Raw genomic sequence first — 15,924 nt, forward strand, 5'->3', positions numbered from 1 at the left:
ATTCATGTGGCTCTGTACTTGGTCAGTTGTATTTCACGGCCTGGATTAAGTAAAATCTGCTTATTTAAAAAAAAGAAATCATATCTCTGAGAATTTCATGGGAACAGTTTCATTCACAATGACAAGAGCCGTGTAAACTAAAGCGCCAAAGCCACAAACGGGCAGCCAGTTGTTTGAACAGTTTGATAATGTTGTTAGTCACACACCAACGCCTTTGCAATAACGGGAACAAATTCCTGTTGAGCATTTACGGTAGACCCTGATATTCAGACAGCGGGTGCAGATTGTTGCTCAGAATCACTGTATTTGTTATGATGATCTCTAACAGAGATGCTCTTCAAAAGGGCCCAAGACTTTTCACAGCGGGCTTTAAATCTGAGAGAGAGGCATAAAAACTACCGTAACATTTACAGATCAGCAGAAGCCAACAAAGAACTGTTTTAATGTACCGTTAGTTTACTTAATGACTTTGGTTATGCTGGTTAATTAGATAGCTTCTCTGTTATATAGGAGCCATAGAAAAGACAGAATACTTGAATAAGAAATTATATATATATACGGCATATATCTTTTATGGACCCAACAAATGTTGTCTTAACAGATGCTTTCAGTTACAGGATTACATAGGGGTTTTTTCACAGCCTGTATTAGGGCTGAAATCGAATTAATCAAAATCGCAATATGGCCTACTGCAATTTTCACATCGCAGGAGGTGCAGTATTTGTCAAAGACTATATGTGTGGCAAAATAACATTTTAAATGAAATGTTGTTGTGTTGCACAAATGTCCATGGCCTCTCATATTCTTCAAACTTAAGAAAACATCTTTGCTTGGTACAAATCCTTGCAAACAACTATTATTCCCTCCAATATCGCAAATCATAACGCAATTGCAATATCAGTCAAAATAATCGCAATTAGATTTTTTTCAAGATCATTCAGCCCTAGCCTATATAGATCGTGAACAGAAACATACACAGATACACAATACGTGAAATGTACACTTGATTAGGGGTCATGTGTTTTAATATGGACTGATTTAATGCAGAGAAATGCAAATGTTTACACAAATTACAAAAACAAATCAGATTTTCTTAAAAATAGAAAATGTTGTTTTCACGGCACATGTACGTGTCTCACATCAAAAACAGTGTATTGCAAAGCACACAATATACCTGTGGACATGGACACATATGCACACACTGTAAACATTTATGCCCTCACATATATCCCTACAATACTTTAATACATTTAAACATATTTCAAGTCGATTTCCAGTGGATTTTACCTATATAGCCCAAAATCACAAATTTAGCGTTTGAGGCACATTTAGAAGCACATCAGTTACAAAACTTGAGTCACACTCATGTTGGTAACATTTATGTTTCCCTCCTCAGTGACGTCCCATAGGCAGAGGGACAGTTTACACGTTTACCATCAGGATGTTGATCTGACCAGCGAGCTCACAGCCTACTGTGGGCTCAGGAGGAAAGGCAAGCTCTGCAGATGTTAGGCTAACTTTGAGCTCCTGAAAGGGTTTCATGCCTAACAGTTTCCCATCAGCAGGGATTGTTTGTGGTGATTGGCATGGTTTCCCCAGTGCGTGGATTATAACAAGACTTTGGTGTTTGCTGCTGGTTAAAATGGTTTCACAGGTACTTGACCTGAATCTCAAACGAGCAACAGTGATGAGGTTTATGCCACAGACTCGGGCCGGTCCGCTGCTCACATTTGTTTTTGAATCATCTCATATAATGCGGTGCAAAATCAATAATTGGCTTTTAAAAACATACTGGTATTCATACATTCATTTACACATATCCGAGTTGTGTTGAGTTTTGGCCCTAGTCTGTTGCAGTGATGTCTGCGGTGGATCCTGCCGTCCCACACACCTTCATAACAACTTCACAATGACTAACACACACACCCATAAGAAGCTTTTATTATAACTGTTACGGTTTCTGCTTTTTGATTTTACATTTGTGAAAATTAATATGAGTGATATTTTCTTGTATGAAACTTTCTGAATCTTCCTGAATCAAACTCTGTAATCTATACTATACTATAATTATTTCCAAAGGCCAAGATGATGTCCTCAAATGTCTTGGTTTTTCCATAATCCAATGATACTCAGTTTACTTTCATAGAGGAGGAAAGAAACCAGAAAATATTCATATTTAAGAAGCTGAAATCAGAGAAATTTTGTTTTTTATTAAAAAATTACTCATACCGATGAATCGATGATCACATTAGTTGCTGATTAATTTAATAGTTGACAACTAATCGATTAATCTTTGCAGCTCCAGTGTAGAATGATCTTAAAATCAACTTTGAAGAGAGAGAGCACCCTTGAGTTATGTGGTAATGAGACTTTTTATCAACTCTACATAGTTGGAGAAAGATACAACATAAAAATAATAACCTAACTTTCTAGAGGAAGACACTACTGGGATTTTACAGATGGCATAGTCCCTTTAATAATTAGTCAGGGCCAGCAGCAGCTTGCTGGAGATGTTTGAGTCTGTGTTAACTTGTGGTTAACTGTGGTAACTTGTGGTTAACTGTGGTAACTTGTGGTAACTTGTGGTTAACTGTGTCAACAGTTACTCAAGATGAGAGCAACCGCACGTGGGGCCGCAGCACCCTCTTCAGGCCAGAGGAGTTTGATGACGTGAAAAAGGGAATCAAGAAGAAAGGAAGAACCTGGGGCCCCAGTTCAGTACAGAGCAAAGAAAGGCCTGCTGCTGCTGAGAGGTAGATTACACACACACACACACACACAGAAAAACTCAGGCTAGTAATTTTTCTGCAGCAACGGTATAACAAAACATTTTAGTGATTTTGAAAAACCTTGAAAATTTTATCCGAGGGATACCTTGAAACTGCTAACCGGCCCATGCCTATACAAGCCCACACACACACACCTGGCCTATTTCATGTTTTCTTGTCTGTCGTTTTCAGAGTGCGTCCTCTGTCAGACGGCAATAACCCCTGGTCCACCAGCCTGGTCAAGTCCCAGAAGTCTGTCCCCCTCGCTGCCCTGTTTGCCGAACAAGGTGAGCTGAAGATCCATCGTGATGCTGTAATTTTTAATTATTATTATTAGTTTTTTGAGTGCTTGTTTACTTGTTAGATTTAAAAAGGGGGTTTAATGTCATTTGTTGCTAAGGGGAAAGGGTGCTTGTTTGGAGAAGACTCTATCAGTCATTTATTTATAATGCCTGTTTTCCACTTCTGTGTTTTCAGCTGGGGCTGGTAAAGACGAGGCATTCTCCCAGGAATGTCCTGACAGCAGCGCCAAGCCAAAGCAGATCAAGTTCCCCAACCAGGTGTATATCGATCTACCTCTGTGGAGGGACGAGCAGCAGCAGCCTCAGAGCCCCGGGGGGCAGGGAGATGCTGGGGTCGGGGCAGCAGGTCAGGGTGGCCCACCAGAGACCCCGGACGACCCCTACACCACCACATCCACCTCGTCCACCTCGACCACGCCACAGCTCACCCCCACCAACAGCCTGAAGCGGACGACTGCTCGCCGAAAGACTGACTCTGTGCTGTACAGCTGCGGCTCGTTGCTGGCTTCAGTCGTGCTCGGTTATGACATTAGGGAGGCTCTCAAAAACTCCGCCCCTGGGGAAGATTGCGAGCCCCAGCGTGAGGAGAAAGAGAAGAAGAAGAAGGAGGGCCTGTTTCAGCGTGCGACCCGGTTCCGCCGCAGCACATCGCCACCAAGCGGTCGCTCCCGCAAAGATGAGGCATCGTCAAACCACACCTCCCCCCAAGCTGTCAATCTCATCTCCATGTCAGCCATTATAGAATGCAACTCCACAAAGTGTCTCTTGCAATCTGAGGCGGAGGTGTCGGAGTCTAGCCCTGGGAAGGCTGAGCTCGTGGCTGTCAATCATCACACGGAGCCACCCAGACCCGGCCCAGCAGCATCTAAAGAAGGCCAGAGTAACAGGACTGCAGCAAACACACAGACACCAGTGCAAACCCAAAGCCAGCCGCAAGAGCAGAGCAATCACAACACAGGAACACGACTACGCAGAAAGAAATACACCACCAACCACAACAGTGAGTAACACAAAACAGCGGTAAGGGAAGTAAGCATGAATATACGGTCTAAAAAATATATTTATGCTCCAAATGTCTGTCTCCCCATTCTGTTTCCAGCCAACGGCCCTCCCGCTCTGCCTCCTCCAGCCTCACAGAAGAAGCCGGAGAAGGACAAGAATGGAGCGTCAGAGAAGTCCTCTGCTGGGGAGGCCTTCTCCAGACCACGGCCGGTGTCGTTCCGGGCCAAACCCCACGCCTGGGCCCTGCTGCGAGGACGCAACAAGAGTTACTCCCTGGGCCACTACTCCGGAGAGAAGGCGGCACAGAACCTAAACGTGGTGCTGTCGTCAGAGGTGGGGATGGGCTGCTCCCTGCTGGACATGGACACAGAGGGCCAGAAACGAGACTGCACTGTCCCGCTCTGCCGCATTCAGAGTTCCCCGGGACGGTCCTCTGTCTTTGAGCTGGAAAAAGAGTTCCTCTCTTAGGAGCCTTGAAAAAGTGATCTGCTGTGGTCATAGTTTATCCTATACAATCTAGAGTGTTCTTGGCGTAAAACTCCTGGAGGGTTTAAAACCAGGCCTTTTCTCTCTCTCCATGTTTAAAAAAAAAACAAAGTTCTATAACATAGAACCCAGCTTTGTCTTAGTTCTAGAACATAGCGCTGTCAGTGTTCTAGCGCGTAACTAAGTCTGAGACTTCTAGAGAACATCGGTGTCAAAGGAGTTCTAGAATGTGCACCACTCAACTCAGTTTGAGAACGGCCTTACACACTGCCTTGTCTCATTCTAGAACACACACACACACACACATAGTTCTGAAACCTGAGCAGAACATTCCAGAGCTGGAAACAGCGGCTCTTCCTCTGATCCCTTGGTGCTCGACTGCCACCCTGTGTTAGCTCTACCCCCCCCCCGTTACGCTCTTCCTTCCTCGTTCTGTCGGTGCAGCTAAACGTTGACCGCTGCTGCAGCTTTCGCAACACAATACCCTCACCTTTTTATTTATATATATTTTTATAGGTAATTTAATATGAAGAGACTTGACCTTACCTTAGCAACCAGCAGGACATACATTCCATGTCACCTTCAAAGTTGTGCGATCACGCTTTTAGATGTTTGTGACTTGAGAATCATGCATGCACCCTTAAAATGTCGAACAAAAAAAAATCATTATGCCTTGTTTGTAAATATTTCTTTTTATCCCTTATCAGCCTAATGCTGGCACTTGTTTTGTACTGCATATATGCTGTTTTATGACTATTTTGAAAGTCAGCGATGCTGCAGTACAGTTTGTGTTCTAGGCACAGGTTACATGCTGCAACTTAGCAGCGGTGCATGTGTGTTTCCTCCCAGAACACCCTGAAGATTTTAGAGATGCAGGTAGAAAAACACTGGAAGTCCTACAAAGCCAACGTGGAACTCTTTCATTTAAAAGTTGGAGTGTATTTAAAATGGCCGCAGTGGTTGCTAATATGGAGTATTTATAGAAAAGGTTTTTTTTGGTTAATATTTCCTATACTCAGCACAGTGCAGCAGAGTTGGGAACACTTCAGCCACAAATGTTCAGTTCGGAACACAATTAATGAAATTAGACTGATGACAGCTGTATCAGTATAAATTCAGATGGATGGAAGGATTACTACACAGCCTGGGAGTGGCCACACATGAGGATTTATATTTTAAGAAACTGTTCAGAACAATTTGTGATGCTTGTACTGTAAACCAGACAGACCCTGCACCTTCAAGTATTGAAGTTCCTCATTATGTCTAATTCATGTCCTCATATTTTTACAAAATTTTGTAATTTATGCAAACAAATTGTTTTTTTTTCTTCATTTTTATCATCATCATTTTATCACCATCAAGCTCAGGAAGGTCTGGAGACATTTAAGGATATAATTTTGGTAAAGAGAGTCAAGACACAGTTTGCCTTTCATTATTATACTGTAAACTCACAGCCAGCTGAATGGCTTCCTCAGGATTAGCAAAGGGTTCAATATCCTGATTTGTTTGACACGTTTTTCTCCAGACCTCTGTGAACTTGACAGTATGGAGGTCTGACTCTGCGGGATATATAGTGAACCCAGTTTCACGGTCACTCCCGGGCCCTCTCCCTGAAAATGGAACAAATTAACGTAACATCCATTCTTAATCATTGACTGATGATTATATTCCCCCAACTTTTTATTGCTGTCTTACCGAGAAGTTCGTTAGAAAACGTGTGACACTGTTTAAGGACGAAACAAGGGCTCATTTACAGTGAGATGAATTCCCAAATGGTGTAAATATAATTGTGATTCCTGATGTGTATGTCACTGTGTCATCTTACGATGATTTAGAATGTGAAGCATCCCTTGTTCTGTATTTTATGACCACTGACTGTCAAACCAACACTGTAAAGGCCTTACTAATCATCGAGCTGTTAAAGGTGCAAGCCCGTTTGTTATGAATTAAGGGTTATCTGTAAATACCATAATGCACTGGTACTGTACATTCCCCTGAAAATATTGAATTTCAGTTTGAAGCTGAAGTCTGCAGTTTGTCATCCAGTCACAACACTTTGTGTTGTCTGGTGGTTAACAGAAAGGTTAATGATGACTCGATATGCCCAAATAAACTACACTTGGCAAACTGCAGCAAGAATATTGGTGATACTAGTCAATATGGTGCATTCAGGCTTCTGGCTAATAGTGGTTGTGGGACCAAATTCAACTCAACAGGCACTAAGGCCTCTGTCTTCAGGACCAAACTACTAAATGAACTAGCTGCTAGTGAGAAGTTCTTGCAAAAGAAAACTACTCCGTACGAAAACTTCACAAACGACCTCAGAGGCGCAGTGCAGCGCCATTTGCTGAAAGGCCCATGACCTGATCAAATAACAAGACTTCCTGTTAATTGCAACACTTCCTTTAAATCTGGATGTGTCAGATTTAGCTTTGAGTACATCTGTTTCAGTTTTTTGTTATCATTACAGTATTGGTTATTTCACGCCTGATTGATCAAGAGTATCAAGTTTATCAATATTTTGAATAAAGTCTGAATCAAGACTAATGTTGCCTTTTTGTTTTTATCTTGAGGCTGAATTACAACATTTTTTGGTTTGGTTTCCTCTTAAATTTTAAGCAATGGTGGAAAAAGTATTCAAATTATTTACATATGTAAAAGAAGCAATACCACAAGGTAAAAATACTGTTACTACAATACATACTACAAGTTACTGCTTTAGTGAAAGTGTAAAATGAAATGGCCCTTGTTAGTGATATATCACTACTTGATTAGTGCTGATGCATCAGTGCACGAGGTGCAATGTACTGTTGCACCTGGTTTATGCATTTTGCTTGCTAAAATAAAACACATCTCAGTAGAGAAAATACTGCATGAAGAAAAGCTAGAATAACAATTTTTAATAATTGAAAAGAAGCCAATGACTGCAGTGGTTTATACATTAGGTTAGCAAACACCCCGACTGCCCACTCAAGTTGGGTGTACTTGTAAATATGTAAATAAAAGATTGCTGAACCTTGGCCACAAAATCTGGACTCGTCTTCATATATCTGCATAGTTTTCTCTTTATATGGTTATGATTATGGTTTTACATAATTAATCACTCATTTCTGTAATTACATACAATAAAATAATAAAAAGTAAAAAAGACAAACTGAGCAATGTAATACAATACATATATTATTGTAAAAACTAAAATAAATCATCCCATGTGAATTTTTAAATATTTTAGAATGGCTGGATATTATTTTTTAAATATTAAATTGTTGACTTCATGTCTACGGCTTTGCAAACCAGCCTGAGTGTGGCTGTATTGGAGGAAAAACAAATACACATTGTGGTCACATATACTTACAAGCATATCTGTACACATACAAGTATATCGGATCATGTGCCTACCACAGAAAAAAATGTAAAAAAAATCTGCATGTACAATAAGTTATACTCAAGGTCCACCCACTAGCTTTTTACTGTGTTTTGAACCACATCTCACGGTCTTCATCAGCAGATAGAGTTTGCTCTGTGACTACTATAGGGAAAAAAGCTGCCAAGTGGACCTTGAGGTAAATTATTTTTGCCATTTCCACATTTTTTTCTAACTAAAAAAAAGCTCTTGTTGAGTGAAACAGTGCAGTTACAGAGTCCTGGAGGCTGAAAGTCAAACGTTTACCTTCACAGGTCAAACCACATGTCAGATCCTTAATGCTATCAATGATAAAGTGCATCACTTTTACTGGCACAGATGTTTTTGGCTGTGGCCGTTGAGGTAGCGATGACATAATTAAAGGTGAATTAAAGGTATCATGTCGGTCGACTTGTCTACAGCAAAGAGAAGACAATGGAGATAGAGACGGATAAGATTAATGAACCGCACAAAGGAGTAACTGCCCAAAAGGCACTGTTCTACACATCCGTCGCAGATCTAAAAATAGTGAAAAGGGTGGGGTGAACAGAGGCAATTACAGTCATTGTGGAGAAACTCGAAGATTTCTCCTCCAGGAGTTTCATTTTCCCTCCCTCTTTCTGTCTACCTGCCCCAGGCGATTGTCCTGCGACAGCTGATACTTGACTTCTCATTTGGTAATCTTTTGTTACAGCAGAGAGGTTACCTTTCCCTCACTGACGATACGTCCAGCTGTGCATTTTGTGCACTATCGCACAAAGTAGAAACTTGTAACATATTCTTATGGATTAAGTTGCTTTTTCCCCCTTTTCTTATTTTTACCACAGCAGGATTTAATCAGTGATCTGCACGCAGTTGTCTTACTCAACGTATTTATTTTAACAAACAATTTATAGAAATAGTGAGAAGCATGGGCTTTCTGTGTGGAGTTTGCATGTTCTCCCACGTGGTTCCTCCGGCTTCGTCCCACCATCGAAAGACATCCAGGTAAGGTGAATTGGTGTCTCGAAAATTGTCCTTAGGTGTGAATGTGAGTGGTTGTCTGTCTATCCGCCTTTCGCCCCATGTAAGCTGGGATTGGCTCCAGCCCCTCGCGACCCTGTATGCAGGATAAGCGGTTGACGATGGATGGAGTGAGAAGGATGAGTTGATGTTTCATAGCTACAGGAGACTCCAACACTAAGTGTAAATGTAAGCAGTGGTGGACAGTAACTAAGTATATTTACTCAAGTACAAATTAGAGGTATTTATACTTTACTTGAGTATTTTGTACTTCTACTCCACTACATCTCAGTTACTAGTTACTTTACAAAGTAAGATTTTTACACACAAAACATATGACGAGTTTAAAAAATATGTTTTGTTATAAATTAAGCTACAACAGTTTATACAAGTACATCTAGTACATTAGTTGACTGACAGAAATGTGTTTGGTCCTTTATTTCTGTAAAAACATTTCGGCATTTAAAAAAAAAAAAATCATTTTGAGGTTTGGGCTGACAAAAACAATCCGTCACTTTGGGCTCTGGGCATGACAACATTTCTTAATATGTTCAAAGAAAAAAAAACAATTGATAGAGAAAATAATTCTCAGATTATTCCATAATGAAAATAATCATTATTTGCAGTCTGATACAAATTAGTTCAACCTCAACCAACTACAATAAGTAAAATCCTGCCTTTACATGAATGCATGAGTAATAATAATCTAATCATGTAATATGGAATAGTATAACATTCATGGGAAAGTATTCTTTCTGCTTTGAGTACTTTTACTTTTAATTATTTATATTACTATATACTTACATAAGTTTACTTAAGTAACACTTTTAATGCAGTTCTCTTACTTGTAACAGAGTACAAGTAACCCTCTATGGTACGGTGTAAAGGATCTGAATCCTTCATCCACCACTGGATACGAGTGTGTGTGTGTGTGTTCATACCTGTGTGATCAGAGCATAGTGACACATTTCACGGAGCCACGAGCGCTACTCTGGGCCTGGTCGGGGATCATGGTCTGGGCTTGCAGGCAGTATTCGGCCTTGTGGTTCAGCTCATTCAGCATCAACTTTTTAGAACAGCAGTCCATCTCAAACACCTCCTCAAGAGGACAGAAGAGGACAGGAGGCAGGTGATCAGTTATACCCTAAGGGAGTGTTTTGTTTTGGACTCTGATGCAACACACATCAAACAATCGTTCTAGAAGACAACATGCAGTATGAAAGCAAACTGAGCCGTCACGGAAAAATGGATGAATTGTGTGTAGGAAAAGTTGGTTTTCTTCATTTTGTTCGTGTTCTTCCTTTTTTTGTTGTTGTTATTGTTCTTGTTGTTCTTCTTTTGCGTTTCCTCTTCCACCTCCTCTGCCTCTTATTCTTCGTCTTCTTCTATTTTGTAATGGTAGTAGTGGTGGTTTAAATTTTCACTTGTTTTGTATTTAACATAGCTGTGTTACCTTTTATTTGTTCCAGGCGCCAAGAAATATTTATGTATGTTGCCGTAATGGTGATTCCTTCAGTGCTGGAACCGTTTACCGATCAGTTGACAGACATAAAATGAATCATCAACAATTTTAATAATTGTAAAATCATTTAACTCTTTTATCAAGCAAAGCCACCAGTCATTTTCTGATTCCAGCTTCTCCAAAGTGTGGATTTGGTGCTTTTTTTTTTTTTTTCACTTTTATATCATAAACTGAATCTCTTTGGGTTTCTAACTGCTAGTTGGACTAAACAAGACATTTGAAGATTTTTAACATCTGGGAAACTGACATTTTAGGGATATTTTATAGACTAATCAACTGATTGAAAAAACAACTGGCCAATCTGTCACCAGATTAATCTGTAATGAAAATAATTGTTGCAGCCCTAAAATCTTTACAGGTTTATAATTTCCTCAGTACTTTTTCTAAGAATTATGTAATTTGGTACTAACTATAGGTAAATGGTCTGTACTTGTATAGAGCCTTTCTAGCCTTCAAAGCACTTTTACACTATGTCACATTCACCCATATTCATACTGCCCAACTGCTCAGAGCAGAAACTAACGTTCACACACATCAGGGGTCAGTATTTTGACCAAAGGCAATTCGACTTGGATGAAAAGGGGGATTGAAAGGCCAATATTCCGATTACAGGGCAACCCGCTCTACCTTTTGAGCCACAGCTGCCCCAATAACAGGGATATATAGAGTAAATGGGAATGTTGTAGAAAGAAAAGCTTCATTTGAATTCAAGTAAATATTCATTAATTTTTCATCTATTATTCTCTGCACTGACTCAAAGACTCTCCAGGTTACATTAGCAATTATTTTGGAATTAATTTATTGTGCACCAACGCAACGCTATGCTCCATGTAATTAGATTGAAGATTCAAAGATTACCTGTCTGTGTTCATATATTCATTTAATATGTGCATGTACAGTGAAATGCAGAGTGGTGTATTCTTGAGGCTGGTGTGCAATAAACGATAATAATTAAATAACAGTGAAAATAAGACATTTAAGAAATGTGGGAAGGACTCAAAGTCAAGGTCAGGTGAGAATTAGGTTAATGTTATGGTAAAGGTAAGAGTTAAGGTAAGGCCGGTAGCTCTGATGGTTAAGGTTAGGGGCCGGGGAATGCATTATGTCAATGAGATGTCCGCACAGGTATAGTGAACAAACAGGTGTGTGTCTGTGTGAGTGTACCTCTTCTCCACTGGCGTGTATGAGGTAGATGTTATAGTGCAGACTGCTGTGCATCTTCCGAACAAGCAGTCTGGGGGGCTTCAGACGAACCACAATCCCTTGCGCAGTGATGGTCAGCTTCAGTACAGGAGGGCTGATTATGGCTGCAGATATGAGGACCTGGTTTAGTTTTTTTTTTTTTGTCTAAGTCCCGAAAGAGTGACAAAATACAATAAAAAAGTACTAAAAGAAGGAGCTTTGTACTATATATAGCAGAGAACACTAAATCATATATGTGGTTTGTTTTGTAAGAAAGTGAACAGTTTCATCAGACTACTTTTTACGTGAGTTTGCCTTGTACCTTTGGGGGTTTTGGTTTACAAGGCAGCATTACTTGAGTTTGAATTAGTAAATTAAATTCCCTAACGTAAAAAAGTGGATTTTGTGTTGATTTATTAAGTTACTCTATTACTAGATCCTTAAAACCTAAAATCTTGTGTTTAATTTTGACTGTTACCTCTCCTTGAGTCAAATGTTTTAGACCTTTTTCACTCCTGCTAGTTCTAAATAAAGAAGGAGCTTGTTTCAGTTTGCTGTGTGTCGTTGCATCATTTTGGGGAAGCAAGCAAACAAACAAGAGGACGTGAGGAGGAGGAGGGGGACGGGGAACACCTGTGTAAACACTTACTGTCCCAGCGTGGGCTGAACCTCGGGGAGAGGGCCCAGGCTGATTTGTTGGAGGGCAGGGAGGAGGCGTGCACTCTGGCGTAGTACCACTCTCGGGCGTCAGAGGTCACGACGCTGAGGTCACACTGATGCTTCTGGATCCCCTGACAGTCATCCACGTCCACCCACTGAGGCTCGCCATAACTGAGAAATAGAGAGAGGGACAGACGCAAACACAGAGAGGAGGGGTGTTAAATCAAGAAATCAACAGGTGATCATTTATTTAACTGTGTAAGCTTCACTTTAATGCTGCAGCTGGTGAAGGTGGGGCTAATTTGAATTACTTAATATGCTACTGGGTAGCTTTTGAATTTACCTGCAGATAAAGTATCAAATAAATGTAGTCAAGTAAAAAGAACAACATTTGCCACTGAATTGGGTGGAGTAGAAGTATAAAGTAGCAGAAACCGAAAATACTCAAATAAAGTACAAGTACCTCAAAATGGTACTTAAGTACTTGAGGAGTAAATGTACTTAGTTACTTTCCATCACTGCTTACTGGTGATTTTGATTAAAAAAAGATTTGATTTGAGATTCCTCCTTGGAAGACAGATTTTTCTAAAAGTTGAAGTGATATCACTTCACTGGTTTATTATTAAAAAACGTGTTTAAAGAAAAATATTTTTAGTTTGAATTAACACTACCAGACCAGAGAAAAGATAGTAGGACTCAACAGTAGACTTAATGACTGGATGAAATGTATAGGCTATAGGAAGCAAGGAAAGTTATACTATTACTATTACTACTACTACTACTACTACACACATATATATATATATCTTTTGCAGTAGTCATGGTGGAAACTGGGTAGGCTTTACTTCTAAAATCTTTTGGTCTTCTTTGGAAGACATCAACAGAAAAAAACACTGTGGGTGTTTGCACTGTTAGACGTAGATTTACTGTACATTCAATTCAGTTGGTAAATGAAGCGCATTTCTAGTCTTCCGACCACACAAAGCGCTCTTATACTACATCACATTCACACATACACGGATCCTCATTCTTTGTCACTCATTCACACACCGATGGAAAAGCCATTGGGGGCAATTTGGGGTTTATTATCTTGCCCAAGGACACTTGGACATGCAGACTGGAGCATCGGGGAATCAGACCACCGATCTTCCAGTTATCATTATTCATAACAGAAGTTATCTCATTGCACTTTTCATATAGAGCAGGTCTAGACGGTATGTGTGTGTGTGTGTGTGTGTGTGTGTAATGTCTCACATCTTCCACTGGACGTAGTACTGCAGCGATGTGCTGTTGGTGGGCGGAGTCCAGCGCAGGATGTTTTTGTAGTCCACAGAGTCAAACCTCACCTTGGTGGGTGGAGCAAGCATCTCTGGAACTGAGGAAGTTACTGATTATGTAGTGGTTTATAGTGATGGTTGGTTGATTAGTAAACCAAAAACAAAACTTTTCTGTGTTTTACTTTCCTGTTTCCTCAGTTTCACTATGGAGTTGCTTACAAATATATATATATATATATATATATACAATTTTATTTTATTATATTAAGCAACTCCATAGTGAAGAGGAAAACAGGAAAGTAATATATATATATGTATATATATATTACATTCATTCCAAACAGCTTGAACAGTATATTAAAAATCACAGCAGATCGTCACTGCATTGGATTCCTGTGAGTATAAAGATTATGCTGCATGTTTAAAAAGCCCTTAATAGGTTAGGACCAAAATACATGTATGATCTCTTGCAATAGCCAGACCTCTCAGGTCTTCAGGTGCTGGTCTACCTACTGCAGGTTCAGCATGAAGCATGAACAAAGCATGGAGAAGCAGCCTTTTCTTTTTAGGCTCACCCTGCCTTGGATAAACTTCCAGTACTTTTTAATTCATTCTGTAATCTCTTTCAAAAAAATTTTCTTGTGGATCTCTTGTCTGTACTTTTGCACTCTCTAATTGTCAGTTGTTTTAACTTTAATGCATTGTTTGTAAAGAACTTTACAAAAAAACTTTGCCTCAGTGTATGAAATGTGCTAAACAAATAAAGCTGCCTTACCTTTAGCAAAAATGAACTGTGGTCCTGGTCCTCTTTTATCTTAAAGCTAAAATATTATTATTTTATAAAATATTATAGTGGATCAAATAGAGGAAGAGTAACACCGTTTTGTCCACATTAAAATCCAACTACAGCTCCTTTGGTGTATTATAATTTGCCTCTGGCTCAGTGATGTTTCTAAGACAAAAAAACAAGGATAAAAATGATTTTCCTTGCAAAGGTCATCTGGACTTCTTTTTAGAAATAATCTCACACTGCTGCTTTATCAATTTGTGCATTGTGCAACTTTTTTTTTTTTTCAAACCTGACATGAGATCTAGTTCCTGGAAATCTCAGAGCATGTTATTCTCTCACATTACTCTCTTTATTTTGATTCCTGAGCCAGAATATTCTGTGAAACTTTGTTCTTATATCTTAAACACATCTTGGCCTGTTGGTAATTAATGATATTTTCACTGATGTCTATTAATAATTTAGAGACAAAGAACTGTTTGTAGAGCTGTACCTTTACAACATATAACACCTTTTAAGATTCCCCTAATTTACTGCTTAATAAAAGCCTATTCTGTTGCTTTTCATGTTGGTCTGTTGACTTTTCTATCCTAGATTGCAGTTGTAACATGACATGACATCATCACACAACATGTTTAGATAAGGCAGATAATCACGAGTGTCTGGAATCAATTAATTATAATATATAATCGGTTGGTTTATTTTTATTAGAGATCAATCCATTTAAAGTTACATTGATTTATTCTGTTACAGCACCCATAAATATCTGTGTTTCCCCTCAGCTGAGTGTTTCACACAGCGATTTTCTAAAGACAAACATGTGATCTGAAAGAGAATAAGGAGATGATACTGGACAGAACTAAATAAGTGTGACTTTGAAATCAAACCAGTCAGACAATAACAACACATATCAACAGGTCAGAAAATGTAATATCAGAGGTTACCTCGCGCTGTGACACAGACACCCAGCATCAGGGCTCCGCGCAGCAGACGAATCATGGCGTTGATGATGTTGGTACCGACAGACCAGGCCAATAAACACAACGAGACACTTTGGACTGATGTTGCTCCACCTCACCTTACCTTTAACATCTCAGTAACTTCCCCTTTTAAATGCCAGTGCACTGATCTTTATGATCAAATATAGACTAGCCTAAATGTCCGACACAGTCGCTGTAGTCTTTCCTTTTTCTTCTCTTTTTTACAGAAGTAGCCTACCTTTTTGTGCAATTTACACGTCACGGGCTTACTCATCAGTCACAGCCTTACCTGCGCTTTGCATTTTGTATGTCCACCCACGCCTTCAGAGTACCGCAAACCCTCCACGTAATGATGACTGACTTAACAGTAACAATGGCCACTCCACCTTAAGTCTTCCTCGATTCAGTCGCAAATTTTATCCGGTGGAGATGCGTCTGAGTCTGCAGGCGACATTGTAGGCATCTACATTAAGAAAACAGAAACCTTTAAATTGGCATGTAAACATTTGACTATTCATGGTTCAGTACAGTCAAAACATTTATATTCTTTTAA

At 39.6% G+C, this 15,924-nt stretch overlaps 2 protein-coding genes across 4 annotated transcripts in view; one reads left to right on the plus strand and one right to left on the minus strand.

The window, feature by feature from the left end:
* Positions 1 to 7,105, plus strand: part of map3k21 (mitogen-activated protein kinase kinase kinase 21) — a 31,428-nt gene extending 24,323 nt beyond the window's left edge. Inside the window, exons 7-11 of one of the 2 annotated variants that reach the window (XM_038736778.1) lie at positions 1,397 to 1,492; positions 2,603 to 2,753; positions 2,961 to 3,055; positions 3,246 to 4,070; positions 4,170 to 7,105. In XM_038736778.1, the coding sequence (XP_038592706.1) occupies positions 1,397 to 1,492; positions 2,603 to 2,753; positions 2,961 to 3,055; positions 3,246 to 4,070; positions 4,170 to 4,540 (1,538 nt within the window). In that variant the 3' untranslated portion in view covers positions 4,541 to 7,105. The remainder of the gene's footprint in view (positions 1 to 1,396; positions 1,493 to 2,602; positions 2,754 to 2,960; positions 3,056 to 3,245; positions 4,071 to 4,169) is intronic. The other variant, XM_038736779.1, reaches the window with a different exon arrangement.
* A 313-nt stretch (positions 7,106 to 7,418) lies between these two features.
* il22ra2 (interleukin 22 receptor, alpha 2) lies at positions 7,419 to 15,760 on the minus strand. Of its 2 annotated transcripts, none has more exons than XM_038736780.1 (6): positions 15,336 to 15,760; positions 13,582 to 13,702; positions 12,317 to 12,498; positions 11,650 to 11,792; positions 9,905 to 10,062; positions 7,419 to 9,060 (listed from the first exon to the last, which is right to left on the minus strand). In XM_038736780.1, exons 1-5 carry the CDS (start codon positions 15,388 to 15,390, stop codon positions 9,913 to 9,915), a joined length of 651 nt encoding a protein of 216 aa, XP_038592708.1. In that variant the 5' UTR covers positions 15,391 to 15,760; the 3' UTR covers positions 7,419 to 9,060; positions 9,905 to 9,912. The 2 variants fall into 2 exon arrangements, with proteins under 2 accessions (XP_038592708.1, XP_038592709.1); XM_038736781.1 differs by having other exon boundaries at positions 9,905 to 10,059; positions 15,336 to 15,757.
* Positions 15,761 to 15,924: the final 164 nt, after the last annotated feature.

The sequence above is a fragment of the Micropterus salmoides genome, unplaced genomic scaffold (assembly GCF_014851395.1).
Source record: "Micropterus salmoides isolate LMB-PRFRI ecotype aquatic unplaced genomic scaffold, ASM1485139v1 Ms_hic_scaffold_22, whole genome shotgun sequence".
Lineage (NCBI taxonomy): Eukaryota > Metazoa > Chordata > Actinopteri > Centrarchiformes > Centrarchidae > Micropterus > Micropterus salmoides.